We start from the raw sequence: 21,142 nt of genomic DNA on the forward strand, positions 1-21,142 counted from the left end.
CCCCCCGGACCAGGGCACGAACCCGCGTCCCCTGCATCGGCAGGCGCACTCCCAACCACTGCGCCACCAGGGAAGCCCTAGGATGTGGTTCTTTAGTGGGTCTTTATAAGTAAATGAGTCGGTCTGCCTGTTTTACGGTAAAGGCCATGAGGAGGGAGAGGGTTAAACCAAGTGGATGCCCAGATTCCAAATGTATGGGTGAAGATCCTTCTGGTCAACCTGCGGGTCAACTACAGAACCCATGGTGTCTGTGGCAGGACGTCCATCTGGGGGCAGATGCATGCGTGTGGCAGGTCCCAGCCTTCATATTTTTGTTGGTCTTACCTGATAGCAGTATGTGAAGCTCAGGGAGGGGGGTGCAAAGGAATTGGTAGGGAGAGGCGCAAAAGCGTCCGCCAGCACACCTGGCTCCCCTGCCCCACAAGACACAAGATGAGTCTTCCCCACAGGGCATAGCAGAGAGGCCCCTGCTAGCCTAGGGAGCACCTCTGAGGCGGGCTCCATCACCCAGTGGGTCCCACAGGGTCTTGGTGATCCAGAAGATGTCTGGAATGCGCAGGGGGCAGGAGCCGCAGAGCGGTGGTCTCGGGGTGGGAGTGGGGCTCTGCTGGAACTAGGAGCTGGAAGGTGCAGGGAGAAGGGCCATCTTCCGACCTCGAGGCTGAGCCTGAGGTCAGTGCCACTCGGAGGGGCTCTGCCTTCCTCTGGGCTCCGCAGGTGGGCGGTCTCCGGGGTAGCGCCGGGACAGGGGTACCCGGGGATGCTGGCGGCTCCGGGTCTTCTTGGCACAGCTCCAGCCCCCACGTGCCCAGAGACACAGGCGGCTGGCTACTCCTGACTCGGTGGCCCTGCGGACCCGCCTGGCCGGAATCTGCCTTTCGCCTGTGAGTGCCGCCTCCCCGACTTGGCAGGGCCATCTCCTCGAGCTGGAGCAGCCCCTGGTGTTTCCAGCTTGGCCCTCTGCCCGCCTCTCTGGGGCCTCACAGTCTGTCCTCCCGGGCCAGGACCAACACACCCTCTCAGCTTGACGGCTTCCCGGCCTTGCCCGGGCCTCTTCCTGCCACCCCAGACTCCCTGCGCTGAATCTGCGGTCCCCTCACCTTGCCTGCTTCTCAGAAGACATCAGTGACCACCACAGCCCGCCCCCGGAGGTGAAATGCGCTTCCTCCCAGGGAGAAAACACGGGGCCTGGCTCATTGGACATCACCAAGAAGGCCATAAACATCCCGAGTTCCCCTACTGCAGTTGACACCTGAGGGGTTTCCACACGGGGTGGGGCCCCTCCCCACCCTCTCTCACGTGGAAACGCCCCAGTTGGCTGGGTCCCCTGGCCATACCCTAGGAAACGCTGCTTCTTTCCGATGGGCACGGAAATAACTGGGTGGCATGTTGGCCTGCGGGAGCCAAGGGCTACCTCTCCTTACTGGACGGCCGCTGAGGGACCTGGGGGTGCTGGAGGTACGGTCGCCCAAGTGGCCTCCTTTCCAGTTGCACAGAAAGGGAACACTGACAACTCAGGGACTCACCAATTCAGGCGATTGGATGGTGGCTGATTGGAAAGGTTACTGTCTAGAAACCAAATTTTGTGATGTTCGAATACCATAGACGGTGATGCTAACCGGGGATAATGTTTCCCGTTAGAGGTCATTCGGAGATCTGCTTTAGTGCACAGATAAGAGCGATTTGTAATTGGTATGCCAGTTGTTTATACAGTGCTAGTAGGATAAACAGTTCTCCTGAACCTTATTTATATTTTGCATTTGTTTATCAAAACTTTTTTTTTTTAACTTCAACCCAGCTGCTTTCGGAATTATTACAAACTCTGGATTTATGGGTCCTAATGAATGGTACTTGATGTATGTGCATGATCATTTATCTTGCATGCTTTAACCAAGAGCCTCAGTGCTCAGGGTAAGGGAAGCCAAAAGTGTCCCTTCCTCCCCAGAATGTCAACGTTATAGGAAGGCTTGGGGGACAAATCGTTTGTTTTATCTGATCGGAAGCAGACATGTCATGGAGTAGAAAGCATGAGATTTCAAAGAGCTTTCCTAGACTACACCCTAAGGGATTAAGTCCCCGGAGCTTGACCGGGACACACTGGGACACTGCGGGTGAGGCTGACATACTGTGGGGTGTGTGTGGGGGGCCAGTGGGGGATGGAGGAGAGGAGGTGACCAAAGGATACTTGACAGCAGTTTCCAGCAACAGCAGATGTTTATCCCTTTTTATGACCAGATATGTTCCCTCCATCATTTTTGTCTTTCACCGGTCGTACAGCTTACCTTTGACGTTCATCCCAGTAGCACTGGCGTCAACCCTTCAGCATTACTTCTAATCAGGAATTAATGGTCCCACTTGGCCCAAGGCTTCGGCACTGATCTCAAGAGAGCCGTGGTCTGATTTCATAATTGGACCTCACTGTCACGGGGGGCTACCTTTCACACCAGGGTTGGTCACCTTGCTGTTTGATCCCCACATTTCTTGGGGTGTTTGTCCATGCAAAGACCTCCCAAAGACTTGACCCAGACAAAGAGAGGCTCACACTTCCTCACGCCCAAAGTCGCCTGAACCACTTGAATAAACCTGAACTCGGCTGTAGCCTCTCCTGCCCTCTGCTCACCCAGCTGCCCATCAGTTTTCTTCATCCAGTGAGGATAAAGCGAGCAGGTGAAGTCGGCGGCAGCACCTTCCCCTGCCCAGACTCTGGATTGCCTCTTAGCTTGTTTTAAGTCTTGGTGTCTCTCTTTCTGGCTAGTGAGAATTCTCAGAGGGGAGGGCTCCCCAGCTACCCGCTTCCTACACACATACACGCACACGCACACGCACACGCACACGCACACACGCACTCAGCGGCTTGTGTGTTATGGGAGGAGATGTGGTCCCATTTCACACCTGAGCAACCGAGGCACGCTTTGCTTTTGCGCACAGGTAGGGCTGGCACTGTGGGATGGAGTTGGGAAAGAGGACTTCCGGGTGTTTGGGTTTTCTCCTGTTATTTTTAACTCTGGTTTTAAGCGTACTTTTGGCAGCTATGGCCACAAGATAGGGCTGGGATGTTGTGAGACGCTTGATGTAACTAAAAGGGCCTGGCCTGTGAGTTCCTGACCGAGGAGGAAGTGGTTAGGTGGCCAAGAATGCAACCTGCACCTCCCAGATTAATTAATAATTGAGCGCTGGCCCCCGGCCAGGCAGAGCCAGCCGCGAGAGATACAGTGAACCCAGAGTGGTTAACTACAGTGGGGGAAGGAAGAGTTTGACTTGGCCTGTGGCTAAGAGGGAAATTCACAATGGCCATGATTTATGGGCTGAATTACTTCAGGTCCTCCTTAGTGGGCCCAACTTGGGCATGTGCTCCAGGAAAGCAGACACTGGTGGCCTGCAGAGCCATTTGTGCCCACGGGGAAGGGAGGCCGAGTAGAGGTGTGGGGGGCTGGGGGCAGGGCACGGAGGGGCAGGCACCAGCGGCGGCGGAGGAGGTACAGGTCTCAAGTGGAGGAGGTGGCCGGGAGAGAGACTGCACTATCTGGTGGAACCAGTGTAGGCTAGAAATTGAGTGCCCCTTGGGTCACACTCTGCAAGGAGGGATGGAAGGAAGAGTGGGTGTGGAGTCTGGCTCCCCTGGGTTCACATTCTGGCTAATTGGCTTTGTGACCTTGGGCAGGGGGCTTAACCTCCATTTCCTCCTCTGTAAGATTCTACACCTCCTAGGATTGTTCTCAGGGTTAAATGAGACGGGGTATGTGGACGGACAGTGGCCAATAGCAGCTGGATTCCCATAGGCTGACGGGAGACGAGCCCTCAGTAGTGACCCAGCGATGGGTCGACCAGCGACCCAGCAAAGCTCTGCTAATGTTTGCTGAGCCCATGCATGCCAGGTGTGTGCTGCTTGCTCAGGTAGACACGATTATTCAGTTCCCTTCTCCAAGAGCCCCTTCAGGCTTCCCCGTGATTCAGGAAAAGCACTCCTTCCTCCCCTTATCAAACAGGTCCCTGTGGCTGCAAACAGCCCTCAGGAGGGGGAGGCAGTTCTAGAAGGCACTTGGGCATTGCCATCGGTTGGGTTCTGCCCATAGGTCTCCCTGGTCCCCTTGTCTTTCCTAGAAGACAATTAAGGATTAAGAATTGGATCATGGCAAACAAGCCTTGTGCCCCTCTTGGCTGAAAAAGTTAGCCTTGGGAATAGGAGACCAAACAGAAGCACAGTTGACAGTTGTGACAATTGCGCTCACATTATTGCTGCATTGACTTGAGTCGTGCAGCGTGTGCCCATGTGTACCTGGACACAGACTAAAGAATTACTCTGAGAAACTGTTACTGAGCTGATGACTCATTTTCCCAAGATGCTTGGCCGGGGGTGAGCGGGGGTTGGGCGCCGCGCAGACAGTGGAAGGAGCACCTTTGGCCTCCGAAGACGTGGATGAGCCCTGGTCCGTCTTCCTCGTTAACCCCCTGCGGGCAGTCACCCAACCTGTCTGAGCTTTATATTCCATAACCTAGAATGGGCTTGGAGAATTGGAAAACCCTCCACAGTTAGAGACAGTATTCCACCATCACTATCAATGGGGGTACAGCCACCTTCTTGGCTTGGGCTACAGGGGCTGTGAGAACCAAGCTTGGCCTCCTTCTGCTTTGGAAACGGGTCCTGGACTTGGGGCTGAGGCATGGGGCGCAAGTCTGTGGGGCTGTGTCCACCCGCTGGCCTGATGTGATGGACGGACCGCCTGGCGTGCTCCCTCCTCTGCACCTCTAGCCCCATATCAAACAAGCCACCCCTTTCCAGGCAGCTTGGAGCTTGGGCACGGATGGTGCCGAGCAGCTTCAGCTGCTTCAGTTTTACGCAGTAGCACAACCACAGACAGGAGGCTGGCTTGCAGGGGTGAGCTTCTGGCAAACCCTAGGTCATCTTGCAACATTTTTGCAGGGAATCTTTAAAGCTCATGTTGCTGTGCTCTTTACAGCAGATATTAGTATTTAATTGGGGCTTAATGGTCTCTCCAGTCAATATTAGCTTTTTGCGTATTATAAAGCACTCTTGTTTGTTCCAGAAATGTATGTGATCCAGGCAACCCTCACTTTAAGAAAATCCAGTATGTAGGACCCTGTGTTCACTAAAGAGGTGTGGATCATGTACCTTTGTGTTACAAAAGGATATTTTTAAGGGAAGGATTTAATGCAAGGATTTAATTTGAATGCCCCCACCCCGGGACTTTAATTTGGGGGTGTTTATCCCAAAGTGCATCTTTAATGTAAATAAGGCAGGTGTATTTGACTTGCAAAGGTCACATGATACTGGCTCGTTGGTAAACACCACCAGGCTGGTGTTAGATGAGGCTTATTTTTGAGAACTTTGCAAATAAGAAAACCAGCTCCCCATCCTATTCTTTGGCTCTTCCATTGACAGCCATGCTCCCTGTTCCACTCACCCTCATAGACTTAGCAAATCTGAGAAATTAAATCCACCCCCATTGCCAGACAACTGTAGGCTTTAGGCGTTTTTTTTTTTTTTTTTGAGCCACTGAAACAAGTGTGACACATAGCGAGCTCATCTGGCATTCCATTGGTGGGGCTGCATCCTGAGGATCAGCAAGTAGGGATGCTGCTTCTCCCTCCCCTGCTCAGTGTTCTGGCTTCTGAGCCTCAGTGGTGTCATCTGTTCAATGGGAACGGTACAGCTGCTGCATCTTTTTCAGACCTGGGGAAAACCCGATGATTTCCCAAGTGCCCTCCCAGCTCTTGGTTGTGAAATTCCATTCAGCACCCATTGTTGACAGTGCCCTGGTCCGGTGGCAGAGTGCCAGGTCTCAGGGGGAGGAGGGGCAGAGATGAGTGACGCCTCATGCCAGGCCAGCCAGCTTGCAGGTGGGTGCGGTGGAGACACACGCCCTCCTGATAATGGCATCAAAGAGTGTCATGGAGGAGGGGCCGTGCAGTTCAGACGCAGGGACTGAGGAAGGCTTTTCAAAGGAGGTGACATCGGGGTCTTGATGGTTGAGTAAGAGTCTGACAAACTTTGGGGAAGGGAGGAGGAAACTCATGTTCGTCAAGTGCCAGTTACCGTTGTTAGGTCCGTCATGAACCTGCCCCCTGCCCTCGACCCCTTTGAGTGAGTTGTTGTGCTGGCTTCATGGGTGTCCAGTGTGTGCCCCCACTCAGGGCCCGTGCTCAGAAGGGGCCTCAGCTCAATTTAAGGCTATGCTATCACCACTGAAATTCTGAATACTTTTTGAACAAGGAGCCCTGGATTTTCACTTTGCACTGGGCCCCCCCAAATTCTGTAGCTGGTCCCGGCCCTCAGAGACACAGTCGTCTGCCCACAGTAACCCAGCTGTTAAGATCTGCACTAGCTCACCTCTCTGCTGCCTGTGGTCTCAGGGAATCTGCCAGATCAAGAGAGAGTGGGATGGACAGAGTACACACAGAGTGGGGTGTTCAAAGCACAGGGAACTAAGGGATCCCAGTAGCAGGGGTGCCTCCCCTGATTACCCCCGGGATGCTTCTGCACCAGGGCAGGTTCCCGCCCCGCAGAGCTGCTGAGACAGGCTGATTGAGGGCAGTTTTAAGGTACTTTGCTTTTATGGCTTTACATTGGGTCCAAGTGGAAGTTTAAGGCAGGAGGTTTGCCAGTAAAACTCAAATTGTATTTGGGAAATAAAAGAGAAGTGGAGGTGTCCCGAATTCCCCCAGCTCTGGTAGCCTGCAGGGCAGGAAAGTACCCCCAAATGGGCTTCCTTGACGCACACCGCCAGCTGCCACAGATCGCGCCCCCCAGCGCACCTCTGACACATGCCCAGGCTGTCCCCGTCTGAACCCCCAAAGGGCCAATTTTCTTCAACAGGGAAGTCAAGGTTGGGCTGAGTCAGTGAACTTCGGCACTTGAAGCCTAAGGTGTGAAAACCCACACTCCGCCAAGACAGGGACCCAGAAGAGCAGCCAGGGGCCTGGTTCTTGTGTGAATTCAGGAGTTTGGCCATCGGCAGGGCAGACCCACAGTCAGGGAGGATTGGGGGGCCCCTTCCCTTCTCACAACCGCCCTCTCTTTCCTGGGGACTGAGGTACCCAGCTTCATTATCGTGCACAGTGTGTTTTCAGAATCTTTCCAGGGGCAATATGAAAAGCCAGGCTTTCCCATCCCAGGGGGTCTCTGGCTAAGAAAACAAACACACACACTCAGAGTCTGACTTAGTGATAAAACAAAAGAAGACCTGGAATGGGAGCAAAGTTCAGAGCCTTTTGCTGCAGAAACTGGTTCCTTCTGGAAAATGTGGGGCTGATTTTATAAGCCGCTTATCGCCGGCTCTCCCCTCCCCTGGAAGACAGATGCTTTTCACCATCCTTCCCTCCAGGGCACAGGGAACCAGAATTCTCCCACCCGGACCTGGTTCCCTGTTAGAAGTCTGAGTGGTTCCCCTGCCCTGCCTCCTTGGGGTCTTGTCTCTTCTGGCTTAGGGTGTTGGGCTTTCCTTTAGGAGCATCGGGCCAGGCCAGGCAGGCACACCAGTGTTTCTGGGGTAGAGTCTGAATGCTCAGCTCTGATGGAGAGTGATCTGATGGCTGCCTCAGTGTGGCTCTCAGAAGCTGGAGCTGCCTGCAGAATGTCTTTAAGAAGGGAGCTTGGACCACAGAGCACCGACGTCTGGGGAGAAAAGCCACTGTCCACTGGGCCCAGGGAACCTGGAACAATCTTGCCAGGGAGGCAGGGCGAGAAGGATGCTGACAGAAGTCATAGGTCCCGGTAGGTGCCAGGGAAACTACCTGTGGAGGAGACTGAGCAGGCCTGTGTGTATTAGGGCCCAGGTGAAAGCTTGTTTTATATCAGCGTTACAAAAGGAGTTCGTCTTTTCAGGATCTGTTTTGACTGCTGCACAAGATAGATGAATGGAAACCTTCCCCACCTCAGCCCAGGCCGCCACTTTGTTCAACCAGAGACCTGGGGCCGAGCAGGCTGGGGTCAGGGCGCCAAGGCCAGAAGAAAGACCTTCCTGCCGGGCCCAGCAGGCCTCTCTCTAGAGAAGGCCAGTTACGACTCAGCTGGGCGGCCACTGACTATCCTCATACTCACATCCCTCTAAACCCCTCAGGGCAGGGGTTCCATGGACTCCCCAAAAGAGCAGAGGGAGCAGATGAGGCAGCACCAAGGGCACAGCAGAGAGGAGCTGGGCTCAGAGGCCGTCGGTCAGAGTTCCCGTGCTGTATTGCTCTGTGGCCTCTGTCCCTGGGGTCTGTCCTCTGAGAATGGAGGTGATTCTGCTTCCTGGACTTGGTGCAGAGCACAGAGCACCCGGCAGCTCCCACACTCCAGTTACTCAGCCAGGGTCAGCAGCCCTTTCCCAAGGTCACCCTTCGTTATTGCAGTGCATTTAGAAAATGCTCATTGTGTTGAGGAGGGGTGGTGGGAGCGCATGGGAGAGACTGTACTTACAAACCAAAAAAGTGTATGTGTTTGCAGGGCTGCATAAGGGACCATAGATAGCCGTTATATGGCATGGTTTCTGAAAACCCCCAGTCTTCCTAGAAGGTGGGCAGCGTGTGGTGGGGTCCCCACATTGCCACATCCAAGGGCCACTTTTAACATCCAGTCTTTCTAGAGTCTCCACGTGCCAGCTTGGAGTGGACACGAGTGGGTTATTACAGCACAGTCCCTGTGCCATTACCCGGCAGGCCTCCGGAGGTTTGCAGCCCATAGGTTGCAACCACGAGAGAGTAATGCAAAGCCCCCTGTCTCTAGATAGATGTGAGCTTGAATCCCAGCTTTGCAACTTCCTAGCTGAGGACTGTGGACACACTACCTGACATTCAGGCCTCAGCTGCATCTTAAAATGGGAATTACTGAGACGATTGACAGTATGTTGAGATACTGCATTTAAAGGGCTTCATACTCTGCCTGGCACTTGGTAAAGGTTCATTAAATGTTGGCTGGTAAATCATCATCATTACTATTGCTACTACTACTACTACTAGCTGGCTTATTTTATTGTTATTATTACTACTACTACTACTAGTACTCCTCTTATTTCCCCTTGGTTCTCAATTCCATTGGCACATTGCAGGTATTATTATTACCTAATATGAATACCCTTATGAACTATACAGGCTGAGTCAATCTATTAAGTAATTTATGCAAATAACATATAGAGATAAGATGGCGGTAATAATAGTAGTAAAAAATAATAGCTGTTACTTATGGAGTGCTTATTTTGAACCAGGGATTATTCAATGCACTTGAAATTAATCCCAGCAGCCTGAGGCAGTAAATTCTGATTGCATCCCCATTTTACAGATTAGGAAACTGAGGCCCAGGGGGTGAAGTCACTTACCCAAGATTTCACCACTAGTGAGTGGCAGAGCTGAGATTCACATGCAGGCAGCTTTGCTTCCGGGTCCTGTGCAGGAGACACCCAACTGGTCCTAGCCACTGTATTGCGAATTTCCTTTCTTTCTTTCTTTTTTAATTAAGGGTACTTTAATTAATTTATTTATTTATTTATTTTTGGCTGTGTTGGGTCTTCGTTTCTGTGCGAGGGCTTTCTCTAGTTGCAGCGAGCGGGGGCCACTCTTCATCGCGGTGCGCGGGCCTCTCACTATCGCGGCCTCTCTCGTTGCGGAGCACAGGCTCCAGACGCGCAGGCTCAGTAGTTGTGGCTCACGGGCCTAGTTGCTCCGCGGCATGTGGGATCTTCCCAGACCAGGGCTCAAACCCGTGTCCCCTGCATTAGCAGGCAGATTCTCAACCACTGCGCCACGAGGGAAGCCCCTCTATTGCGAATTTTCCCTGTAACCTTGGCAAGTTCCCTTCCCTCTTTGGGCCTCAGTTTTTGCATCTGCAGAATCATGAATTTTGGCCACATGGATCACCCATTTCCTGGCCTCCCTCCTCGCCTTGCTGTCATTCTCCTTTTGCACCACACACAGCACGCGCGCACACACACACAGAGCAGAGAGGCTGGTCGACTGTCTGGAAAGTGGTGGCGAAGCACAGTCCTTGGCCCCAGAGACCAGCGGCTGAAAGAACCCCCAAGGTGGACCCCATGCAGGCAGTGGCGGTGGCTAGACCGCCCGTGATGTAATGACCGATTAGGAACTTCCTCTTGGAAGCCTGGCTTCCTCCGGGGGCCAAAGGTGCTGGAGCTGAGGTGGGGGTGGGGAGGGGCGGGTGGGAGCGAATAAGAGGAAACTCCTGTCAGCTGGGCCCTGCTTTTGGAAAGCTTTCAGCGGAGAGGCTTGTTCTAAGCTGTTGACCATTAACATGGCCCTGTGCACATTCCTTCTCTGCTTTTACTGCCGGATCCCAGTGGATAAAGGACTGGTCCCCCCCTCCCTTAACAAAGAAAAAAAAAAAAGAGCTTCTAATTAATGCTGTATCTCTGGACTTGTTTCAAAACCTGAAGCCATTTCTGTAGCTTAAAATGACAAAGGAAGGTTAAGTGGAAACTTCTTTTTCCCCCTTTAGTTTGATAACAAAAACTACTTATCTAATGGGCAAACAAGGCTTTTAAAGGGGTGTTAGGTTAACCAGATGCAGGGCCACGTAATTACTCCCAGGCCTGGGAGCCTCAGATGAAAAAGCTGCTGGTTGGATGGGAACTTAAAGCCACAGGCATGACATGGGACAGAAGAAAGGAGTTTTCCAGGAGGGTAGGAGGCCCCAGAGGGGCCCTGTGCAAAGGGGATTGAAAAAGCCAGCCCTAAGCTCCTCTGGCTCTGCCACCAACTCGCTGGGTGACCCTGGGCAAGTCACTTAACTTCTCTGAGTCTCTGAGTCTCCCTTCCCAGCTCTCGATGGGGTCTGCCCATGTTTCATCGCTCATTGAGGTGCGGCTGGGCCAGCCCCAGGAGAGGCAGGGAGGCTGCTAAGGCCCAAGGGGGTGTGAAGCAGCAGCAAAAAGCTTTGAACATGGAGGAGCATGAGCGGCCCAGACAGGCCCTGGAGACCCGGGGACTCAGGGTCCAGCTTCGTGCGAATGCTCTGAGCCTCCACATCCAGCTTCCTTAAAGTCTAAGGGATCGGAGACTTTAATCTGGGCATGTCTCTGGTTTGCCTCCCAGGATGGGTGAGTCGAAGGCGGTCTGGCCCAGTGGAAAGGGGGGAATCACAAGGAAAACAAGCTGCATTGCGTATGCTCAGGCTTTTGGAGCGTGCGGCCCACGGGGGAGCACACAGGAACGTTCCTGCCCTTTGTTTTGACAGAAAACTGCTGATTCAAAGAAGCTAAAGGCTTGCTTGGGATTTCAGCTCTCCCCGCCTCCCCCAGACACAGTTGGCCCCCTCGGTGCCCCACCACCCCAACAGAATTACACGTTGGGCTCGAAGCACCCTTGCTGGGCAGAGAGGCCAAGAGGAAGGAACGCCAGCCGTCGGAGGGGCCGGCTTCAGTGCAGGGCACCTACTGTCAGGCCAGTCTCCTCCTGCCCGCCGCAGGCATCACCACCCTCTGGTGGCAGGAATGTGGGTGCCACCGGGCGGCCAGGCCGCCCCTCTCTGGCCGGGAAACACAGGGCTTGTCCCTTGGATCACCTGGGAACCCTGCTGGGACCACTCCAGGATGGCCACAGAGGGCTGGCCTAGCAGCACATTTCCACTATCTTCGTTGTAATTCTTTCAAGGCACCATACGTACAATGAAATTGCACAGCTCTCTAGTGCATAGGTTATGATTTTTGACGATGTCTACACCTGAGTTCCCACTGTACCAATCAAGATATCAAACGTTTCCAGCACCCAAGAAAGTTCCCTCGTGCCCTCTCCCCAGAAGTAATCCCTGTTCTGATTTCTGTCATTGTAGGTTAGTTTTATCTACTCAAGAATTTCGTATCAGTGGAAACAAACAGCACGTCTTCTGTGTCTGGCTTCTTTCACTCAGCCGGATGCATCTGAGATTCACCCACATTGTGGTGTGTTTCAGTAGTTTGTTCGTTTTTATTGGTGAGTCGTATTCCACTGTATGGATGAGCCTTATTTTTGTCTATCCATTATCATAGTCTGTTTGGGCTGCTATAATAACGATACCATAAATTGGTGGCTTAAATAATGCATATTTATTTCTCACAGTTTTGGAGTCTGGGAAGTCCAAGATCAAGGGGCCGGTAGATCTGGTGTCTAGTGGGAGCCATTTCCTGGTTCATAAATGGCTATATTCTTGCTATGTCCTCACACGGTGGAATGAGGGAGCTCTCTGGGGTCTCTTTTTTTTTTTTTTTGCGGTACACGGGCCTCTCACTGTTGTGGCCTCTCCCGTTGCGGAGCACAGGCTCCGGACGTGCAGGCTCAGTGGCCATGGCTCACCGGCCCAGCCGCTCCGCGGCATGTGGGATCTCCCCGGACCGGAGCACGAACCTGTGTCCCCTGCATCGGCAGGCGGACCCTCGACCGCTGCGCCACCAGGGAAGCCCTGGGGTCTCTTTTAAAGAGCACTAATCCCGTTCATGACCTAATCACTTCCCAAAGACCTTCTAATACTGTCACATTGGGGTTTAAGATTTCCAACATGAATTTGGGGTGGGGCGGGGGGGCACACGCAAACATTTAGTCCATAACATCCATCCTCCTGTTGATGGACATCTGAGCTGCTTTCCAAGTTTGGGTGATTACGAGTAGAACTGCTGTGAACATGCATGAAATCACAGAAATGTAGAGCTCATTGTTCAGAAAGGAAGACTAAGGCCAGGAGAAGGGAGATGGCCTGCCTGATCAGGGCCAGGAGGCTGGACACCGGGCTGCAGGCCTCCTGACCCCCAGCCTGGTGCCGCTCCACCAGATCTGCCCCAGACATCGCGCCAGACCGCGCCTCTCCTCTCCCCCTTCCCCTGGAACCCTTCCAGCTGGGACCCAGAGTCTTGCTGGGAACTAGGCCAGGCCTTGAGCAGGGGGTAGCGAGCAGGAGTTTCGGTCAGAGCGCGGTCATCTTTGATGTTGTTCACTCGGGTCTGACTCCGCGGTATTTATTTGCAATTAAGGAGCTGGTTCCTAATTAGGCTGATGGCGGGACCACAGCCCTGGAGCCACGAGAAGCAAAAGATCTTCTGCAAGAGACTGTCCTCTCGCGGCCTGAGTGGCAGCCCAGGCCGCAGACGAGAGGTGTGGTGGGTCGGGTGGGGCTCTGCGTCTGTGCGGAGTGGAGAGGTGACCCTGGGTTTGGGGGTGCCTGCCTTCTCACAGAGGGCGGGTCAGCTTGTTCTGAACACACGGCATGAGATCTGAATACGTGTGTGTATGTGTGTGTGTGTGTGTGTGTGTGTAAATAGAACCCCAGGAGCACTCATCTGTGTCCCCCACGTTCAGTTATTCATTGCTTCACCCTTCATTCCTTCGCTTACTGAGCATCTCTTTGCATCTCAGGTACCGGGCTGGGAGCTAAACCTTAACATTTGTAAAGTACTTTACCGTTTGCAAAGGGCATTACCGTCCATTGTCCTATTGTAACTTCCCGTGCTGGTGACCCTGGGTCGTGACCCGTGACACCCCTAAGGAGCCCTAGCCTTGGAAGGGTTAGGCCAGCGCTGGGATGGATAAACAGACAGCTGCTTCTTTCTGCTCCCGATTGGTCTGCTGCCAGAGTTGCCAGAAAATCCAAAGATGGACTGTGCAAATGAGGCGCTCAGTTATGAGTAAGTCCGTTTTACAAATGGGGAGACTGAGGCTTGGGGACATTCAGTGGCTTGTTCATGGCCACATATCCAATCAGTGGTGAGAGCTTAGGTCTGTCTCACTAGGAAACCTTTTGGATCATGTGACAAGCATTAGGTTAGAATCTGGGGTCTCTAGTTCTGGTCCCACTTCTGCCACCCACTGCTGTGTGTCCTTGGGCAAGTCACCCGGTACCCCCGGGGGTGCCATCTTGGAGGCACAAGGACATTGGACTCAACTGATAGTTCCCACAGGCCAGCCTCAGGACTAAGTTTTCATTGGCCCATGGTGAAAGAAATAAGAAAATTTCTTATAATCTAAATGTATTAATTTAAAATTTTCTGATTTACGTCTTACCTATTTTGTGAGTATCAAATTACTTTCTTTTGTGCTAGTGATAGTAGATGGTCTTGGGGTTTTAATAAGTCTGTATGTGACAAAATGAAACCGTGGTGACCTTATGACATTCCCAACCCCTCCATTAAACAGTGCATTTGTTTGTGAAAGCCCAAAGCATCGGCGCTCCCTGGATGAGGTGATGCCGGGGGAACCCTCCAGCTCTGGAGCCCAGAGGCCTTCAGAGCTAGGTGGGGACGGGGATGCCCCAAGCATGGTGATGGGCTCCCCTGCCGGCCTGCTCTCTCAGGATCAGACCTGAGACCCTAGTCCTTGCCCAGCATCCCCTTGGGCCTGAGGGCATCGGTCCCGCCTGCTGGGCAGGATTCCTGTGGGGGGTAGGGGTGAGGGCAGTGCCAACACTTGGGATCTATTTTATTTCCTTCCTTCTTCCCTTGTAGGTGTTCCAAGAGCAACCTGGGGACACATGCAGACTTGGGACAGATGTAGAAAGGACTAAGACCCACCCCTTCCTCCTTGAGAGCTGAGGCCAGCCAGGGGCACAGACACTTGCTCAGGCCAAGGGAGGGACTGCATTTAAGGCTCTAGGCGCACAGGAGGGAGAGGTCAGAGAGGGCTTCTCAGAGGCGGCAGTCCATCCCCTGGAATTTGGAAGACCTGGCCTGGAGCCCAGGCCTGATGAGTTGTTACACACTCTGTTCAACCAAAGAGGCCGCGGAAAGTGAGGCCTGGCCCGGGCAGTGTCCCTGAGCACCATGGATGGGGCAGGCTGGGCCCTAGGGCAGCTCCGGGGTGGAGGGGTGAGGGGCTGGGGTTCATCCCCACTCACAGGGTCCCATCCCCCTGCGAAGAGCGCTGACTGGGGCAAGGCCAGGGACACAGGTGTTGATGAGATGGGGGTAGAGGGTGAGGGCGCATTTGGCTCGGCTGGGGTGGGAGGTACTGAGAGGAGGGGGACAGGAAGGCCCACTTGGCCTTGAATTGCAAGCCTTTTAGGAGCTGGGAGGGAGGAATTACCCCGCCCCCTCAACCCCATTACCCCCACTCCCTGACTGTTAAACTGCCTCTTTGCCTTTTACAACGGAGTGGCTCTCTCCTGGGGCAGAGCTGCCGCTTTATGACTAGGGTGGCCCTCTCTGAGCTTATCTGTAGAGGGGACGGCAGTACTCCCTCACTCAGTGGGACTGGCTGAGTCTTCAGGGAATGAAGACCTTTCGTTTCTGGGGCGGGCGGTGACTCACCGGCTTGTGGGTGAGCACCTCCGGGACACACAGACCACGAGAGCAGTCATGGTTACAAACGGGGTGAGGTTTCGAGAAGGGGGGCATTTGCTTGGTGCCTGAGTTTTGGGGGGTGTCTGCCCGGAGTATGAAGAGCTCCCCTCGGGAGTGTGGCCTGGCACTGATGCTGGCTCCAGCACTCACTAGTGTGTGCCCTTGACCGGTTATGGCACCTCCCTGGGCCTCAGTTACCACACCTGTGAACTGGGGTGATAACGGGTGCAACCAAGGCCGTTGTGAAGAAGGCGCCTGGCTCGTGCAAGGCACTCAGGGATGCCTGTTGTCTGTCTTGTCACCCGACATTGTCCAGGCGTAGCTTCTTTGCTTCTTTGCCTCTCCGGGCCTAGTGCGCTAATGGAGTTCTTGTTGCTTGGTGAGAAGGTTGGTGTTGCAGTTTCACGGCCAGGCTGGGATGGTGCTGCTCTCCTGGCTCTTGGAAACTCTCAGACCAGTGCTGGATGGATGGATGGAGAAAGGGGCAATGGCTTGGGGTGTTCCTAGCTGTCCACCTGCTGGGGCTGGCCTAGTGCCCGCAGCTGTGTCACCTACCAGGGGCTAGAGCTGTCTCTCTGCCCACTGGCTAAGGGGCAAGTTAGCTGAGGGCAGGGAGCAGGGCCTCTTTCTCCCATCCCGACCATCATCTAGAACCACGAGGCGCCTGGATGGGGGACTGTGAGACAAAATGATATGTCCTCAGGGGCTGGCCTGGGGACCTGTGGCTGGGATCTTAATGCCAGGCAGAGGGCAAGGTGCATGCCCTTTGGGACTGTGCCCAGCCCCAGGCCACAGCAGGGCAGGCAGCCCACAGGAGGCCCCTCAGGTGGACATTTTCCTGCTAGGTGGGCCTCCCAGCACATAAGAGAATGTCAGGAGCCCTGTCACCCAGCTGCTCTGGGGCCTCTAGGCGGGGCTGGGCTGAAGGCAGACAGAGCTGACCTCACCCAGGCTCCTGACGGAAGTTGTTGGCAGTGCTTTCTCCCTCGGGTTTGATAGGACCTTTTTTTTTTTTTTTTTTTTTTTTTTTGCGATACGCGGGCCTCTCACTGTTGCGGCCTCTCCCGTTGCGGAGCACAGGCTCCGGACGCGCAGGCTCAGCGGCCATGGCTCACGGGCCCAGCCGCTCCGCGGCATGTGGGATCTTCCCGGACCGGGACACGAACCCGCGTCCCCTGCATCGGCAGGCGGACTCTCAACCACTGCGCCACCAGGGAAGCCCCTGATTGGACTTTGATCTGTTTCTTTTGGAGAAGCCGAGCCATAAAGGGCCTCAGTGCGTCCTCATCAGGCCTCCAGCAGACCTTCGCCCTCTGCAAAAGCCCCAGCCAGGGGCCTGTGTGGGAACACATAACCCCACCGGGCAGTCATGGGTGCCCACCTGCTTGTCAGAGCCCTGAGCTCAAAGGAGAGACCAGATGTCAAAACGCTTCAGAATCTGAGAAGCCGGCCACACCTGAGAGCAGTGAGGAGGGGGCTGCCCTTCAAGATGGGCCCCTTGCCTATACCTGGTATTACGCCTGGTCTCAGAAAATTGTTAAATTCATGCAGACATGTAGAGATGCCCCAGGCTGGAGTGCGGAGGGATCCCAGTCATCATCCAGGCCACCCCTTTGCCGTCTATGGGGAAACTGAGGCCCGGAGAGGAGCCACTGGCAAACTGGAGCCCTTGAGGAGCGATTTCCTTTTGCACTTAGAGACCCTCTGCTTCTCTGTCTCACAGAGGCGGCTACAGTTCTGGTGAAAAGCTGCACTTCCTGCCCAGAGAGCCAACTTGAGGGGCCGGGGGTGGGGGTTACTGGGAGACCCTGCGTAACGCTCCAGGCTGAGGCTGGGCGCCGTCGGGCAGCCGCGATTCCCATTCTGGGCCGGAAGAGATCCTGGGGGCCACATTCCCCACCGCACCACGCCTTCCTATGCCTGAGTCCCCTCTGAGGGGCGGTTTATGCCCTCTGATAGCTTCACCCCGCTCTGTTCAGGTTGAGGCTTGGACTGACCGGGTTCAAATCCCGGTGGTGCCACTCGCCGGCTGAGTGGCCTTGGGCAGGCTGCTTGGTGGCCGCCAAGTCTCGGACGCTCATCTGTAAAGTGAGAAGGTGGCCTCCGCACGATTATGGGAGGACCCAGTGAGTCACGTGCGGAGTGAGGAGTGCAGAGCGCAGCACCCGGAACAATGTAGGTGTTCACCAGTCAGTCCCTCCCTTGGGTGTGTGGGTGTGTGTCCCTCTCCTGCTGGCTTGTAAAATTCTACAGGCAGGAGCCGGGTGTGGCTCGTGTTTGGGTACCCACAGGCCCCTGGCACATTAGGTGCCTTGCCTCCGTGTGTGTCTGGGGGTGGGGTGGGCGGTGAGGTCCTGCTGTGGGTTGAATCTGAGGACGGCCTGGTCCGCAGTAGTGCTCCCCATGTCTGTTGGGCGCCAGAGACCCCCTTCAAAGCCCACCGGCCAGGCGGCAGTGCCACTTCCGCTGCCCTGGAATAACACCCGCGTGCCCTGTGCTTGCCCTGCAGACGCCAGCATGTCTCCGGATGCCACCAAGCCGAGCCACTGGTGCAGCGTGGCCTACTGGGAGCACCGGACACGGGTGGGCCGCCTCTACGCGGTGTATGACCAGGCCGTCAGCATCTTCTACGACCTACCTCAGGGCAGCGGCTTCTGCCTGGGCCAGCTCAACCTGGAGCAGCGCAGCGAGTCGGTGCGGCGCACGCGCAGCAAGATCGGCTTCGGCATCCTGCTCAGCAAGGAGCCGGACGGCGTGTGGGCCTACAACCGCGGCGAGCACCCCATCTTCGTCAACTCCCCCACGCTGGACGCGCCCGGCGGCCGCGCCCTGGTGGTCCGCAAGGTGCCCCCTGGCTACTCCATCAAGGTGTTTGACTTCGAGCGCTCCGGCCTGCTCCAGCACGGGCCCGAGCCCGACGCCGCCGACGGCCCCTACGACCCCAACAGCGTCCGCATCAGCTTCGCCAAGGGCTGGGGTCCCTGCTACTCCCGGCAGTTCATCACCTCCTGCCCCTGCTGGCTCGAGATCCTCCTCAACAACCACAGATAGCAGCCCGCCACCCGCCCGGCCAACGGGGGCCCTGTGCCCAGAGACACAGCCCCCACGGACGACCCCCCCCCCCCCAAACCCCCCCTCCACTATATCCAGAGTGACCCGCATCTGATCCTGTCATTCCCTTTCCCATTTGTGTGTGTGTTTTTTCTTTTCTTTCTTTCTTTTTTTTTTTTTTTTTTTTGTCAAGTGTGGCCCTGGGCCCAGCCCCGCCGAGCTGCCCCGTGTGACGCAGAGGTGCACCGGGCAGTGAGAGAGGAAACGCAAGGGGGCTCAGTGCCAGACCGCCGGCTGACCTCTGTGACCTGAGGCGGGAAGCGTGGGCTGAGCCCCGAGCCCCACTGCCGCCACCTCACCAGTGACCCCATTTGTCAGATGAGCAAACCGAGGCCCAGGAACAAGGCTAAAGATGCTTGGCTGACCAGCGATGGTGGGGGAGGGGCCGTGCGACAGATGCTCTGCGCTGCCCCCTGAAGACCTGGGGGCGGCACTGCGGCCGCCTACGGAGGGCACTCGGCCCCTGCCCAAGGGTCCTCAGCTGGCTGCGCAGGAGCCTTCCAGAGCCCCTCTCAAGCGAGGAGCCAGGACAGCGAGGTCCTGGGTCCGCGTTCTCGGGCAGTGTGACCCGGGTACCTCGTGCCCCTTCTGGGCCTCCGCTTCCCCGAATGAGCCGGCTGGACGCTGTCTGTAGCTTTCCATCTGGCTCCGGGGACCCACGGCCTGTCACCGCCCCACGTCGGTGGGCCCTGGCGGAAAGGACAGTGGCTCCCCCCCCCCCCGCGCCCCCCCGGGCCGCCCCCCCCCCCCAGATATCATCTACCTAGATTTAATATAAAGTTTTATATATTATATGGAAATATATATTATACTTGTAATTATGGAGTCATTTTTACAATGTAATTATTTATGTATGGTGCAATGTGTGTATATGGACAAAACAAGAAAGACGCACTTTGGCTTATAATACAGATATATTTTCTTTCTTCTCCTTCCTCTTCTTTATGTTTTTTTGTTGTTGTTGTTGTTTGTTTGTTTGTTTTTTAAAGAAAATGATACAGCAGAGCTAGGTGGAAGAGCCTGGGTTTGGTGTATGGTTTTTGAAATATTAATGCCCAGACAAAAAGCTAATACCAGTCACTCGTTGATAATAAAGTATTCGCATTATAGTTTTTTTTTTTTTTTTTTTAAACTGTCTTTTTTTTAACAAAGAGGAGCATGCAGGGCTTCTGTGGGTTTCTGACCCGTCAGGCATCCTGAAACTTGATTTCAATCTTTTACCGCTTAAAGAGTAGAGGGAATTACACTGAAAAGGGAGGAAGGACATATGTTTGCTCTTAAGGCCAGAGAAGTTTCTGTTGTTCCTTCCCACCCGTGGCTGTAGTGTGTCCACAGGATTCAGGGGGAGGAGGGAGAGTACATGGGCCATCCATCCTAGGTAAGCTTTTCCAGTCTGATGGGGGAGGCTCGTGCTCTGGCCTAGAGGAACTCTCAGCCTGATGGGGAAGACTTGGGTCCATGCCTCTCATCTCTGAGCTGTCTGCAAGCTAGAAAACATTAATTCTCACCACTTTGGGGAAATGGCCTGTGGAAGAAAGACTGAGATGGTGGGTCTTGAACCCACCTACCACCTCACAGAAGCCACCTGAGCCCCAGGGTGAAACTCCTTTTAGGACCTAGATAAGCTACCCTCCCTTCCCCCCACCAAGTAGCTCAGAACCTGCCCATCTGGAACTGTAGTCATGATTGATGCAAAGGCAGGTGGTTTCTTTCTACTCTATAAAAGGGAAAAGTTAAGGTTCTGGAAGGGTAAATGACAAGCTCATGAGACAGATCAAGGTTAGAAGTTAACCAGAGCCATATCAATTAAATCAGTTTCCACTCTTGAGAAAACTCAAAAAAGAAGGCCTTCTTGGCCAAATAACTAAGGGGAATGTTACATTGTATATCTTCTTTCTTGGAGATTTACATTAGCCTATTAAATGCTCTGAGAAGTCCTGTGTGTTATCTATTGCTGCGTAATAAATGATCCTAAAACTTGGCAGCTTGAAACAACTCACATTTATTATCACAGTTTCTGTGTTCAGGAATGCAGGAGCAGCTTAGCTGGGTGGATCTGGTTCAGGGTCTCGTGAGGCTGCAGTCAAGCTGTCTGCCAGGGCTGTAGTCATCTGAGGCTTAACTGGGGCTGGAGGACCCACTTCCAAGCTCGCTCACGTGGCTGTTGGCTGGAGGCCTCAGTTCCTTGCCACGTAGGCCTCTCCATTGGACTACTCATGACGTGGCAGCTGATCCAAAAGAGAGAGACCGAGTGTGAAGCTGCTGTCTTTCCTAACCTTATCTCAAAAGCGTCCCGCCATCACTTCTGCCATATTCTGTTGATCACACAAACCATTCTTGCTGCAGTGTGGGGGGGGGAGTAAGGGTGGGGGGACCACACAAGAGTGTGACTGCCAGGAGGTGGGAATCATGGCCACCACATCCTCCAAGAACTACCCTCTTTCACTTGGTTTCCCAAAGTTATATGCCAGTGGACTCCTTCCCCACCCCTGCTAATTCTGTCCCCATACCCAGGCCGGCCAGCCCAGACCCTTTCACTCCACTCTGCCACCCTCAGACCTGAGCTTCCCAGGAGGCCCTACTCCTTCTGCTGTCCCCACTATCCAGGCCTTGGTCCTCCTGGGGCGCAGTGAGCAGAGCTGGGCTGTGCTGTGTGAGGATGGGCAAGGAGTCACTGTATCTGTCTTCTTTTCAAGTCAGTGACAACTGGCACTAACTCACTGTTTGTGAGTCCTTCCTACTCGTGAAGTGACTTTGATGCATCCTGTCTTCACAAAAAC

The 21,142-nt window shown here is 54.4% G+C and overlaps 1 protein-coding gene across 1 annotated transcript in view; it reads left to right on the forward strand.

Moving 5' to 3' along the window:
• SMAD6 (SMAD family member 6) overlaps nucleotides 1-18,302 on the forward strand; it is a 75,577-nt gene extending 57,275 nt beyond the window's left edge. The window contains exon 4 of the mRNA XM_007448133.1: nucleotides 17,761-18,302. Within this exon, the coding sequence (XP_007448195.1) occupies nucleotides 17,761-18,302 (542 nt within the window). The remainder of the gene's footprint in view (nucleotides 1-17,760) is intronic.
• Nucleotides 18,303-21,142: the final 2,840 nt, after the last annotated feature.

The sequence above is a fragment of the Lipotes vexillifer genome, unplaced genomic scaffold (genome assembly GCF_000442215.2).
Source record: "Lipotes vexillifer unplaced genomic scaffold, Lipotes_vexillifer_v1.1 scaffold713, whole genome shotgun sequence".
Lineage (NCBI taxonomy): Eukaryota > Metazoa > Chordata > Mammalia > Artiodactyla > Lipotidae > Lipotes > Lipotes vexillifer.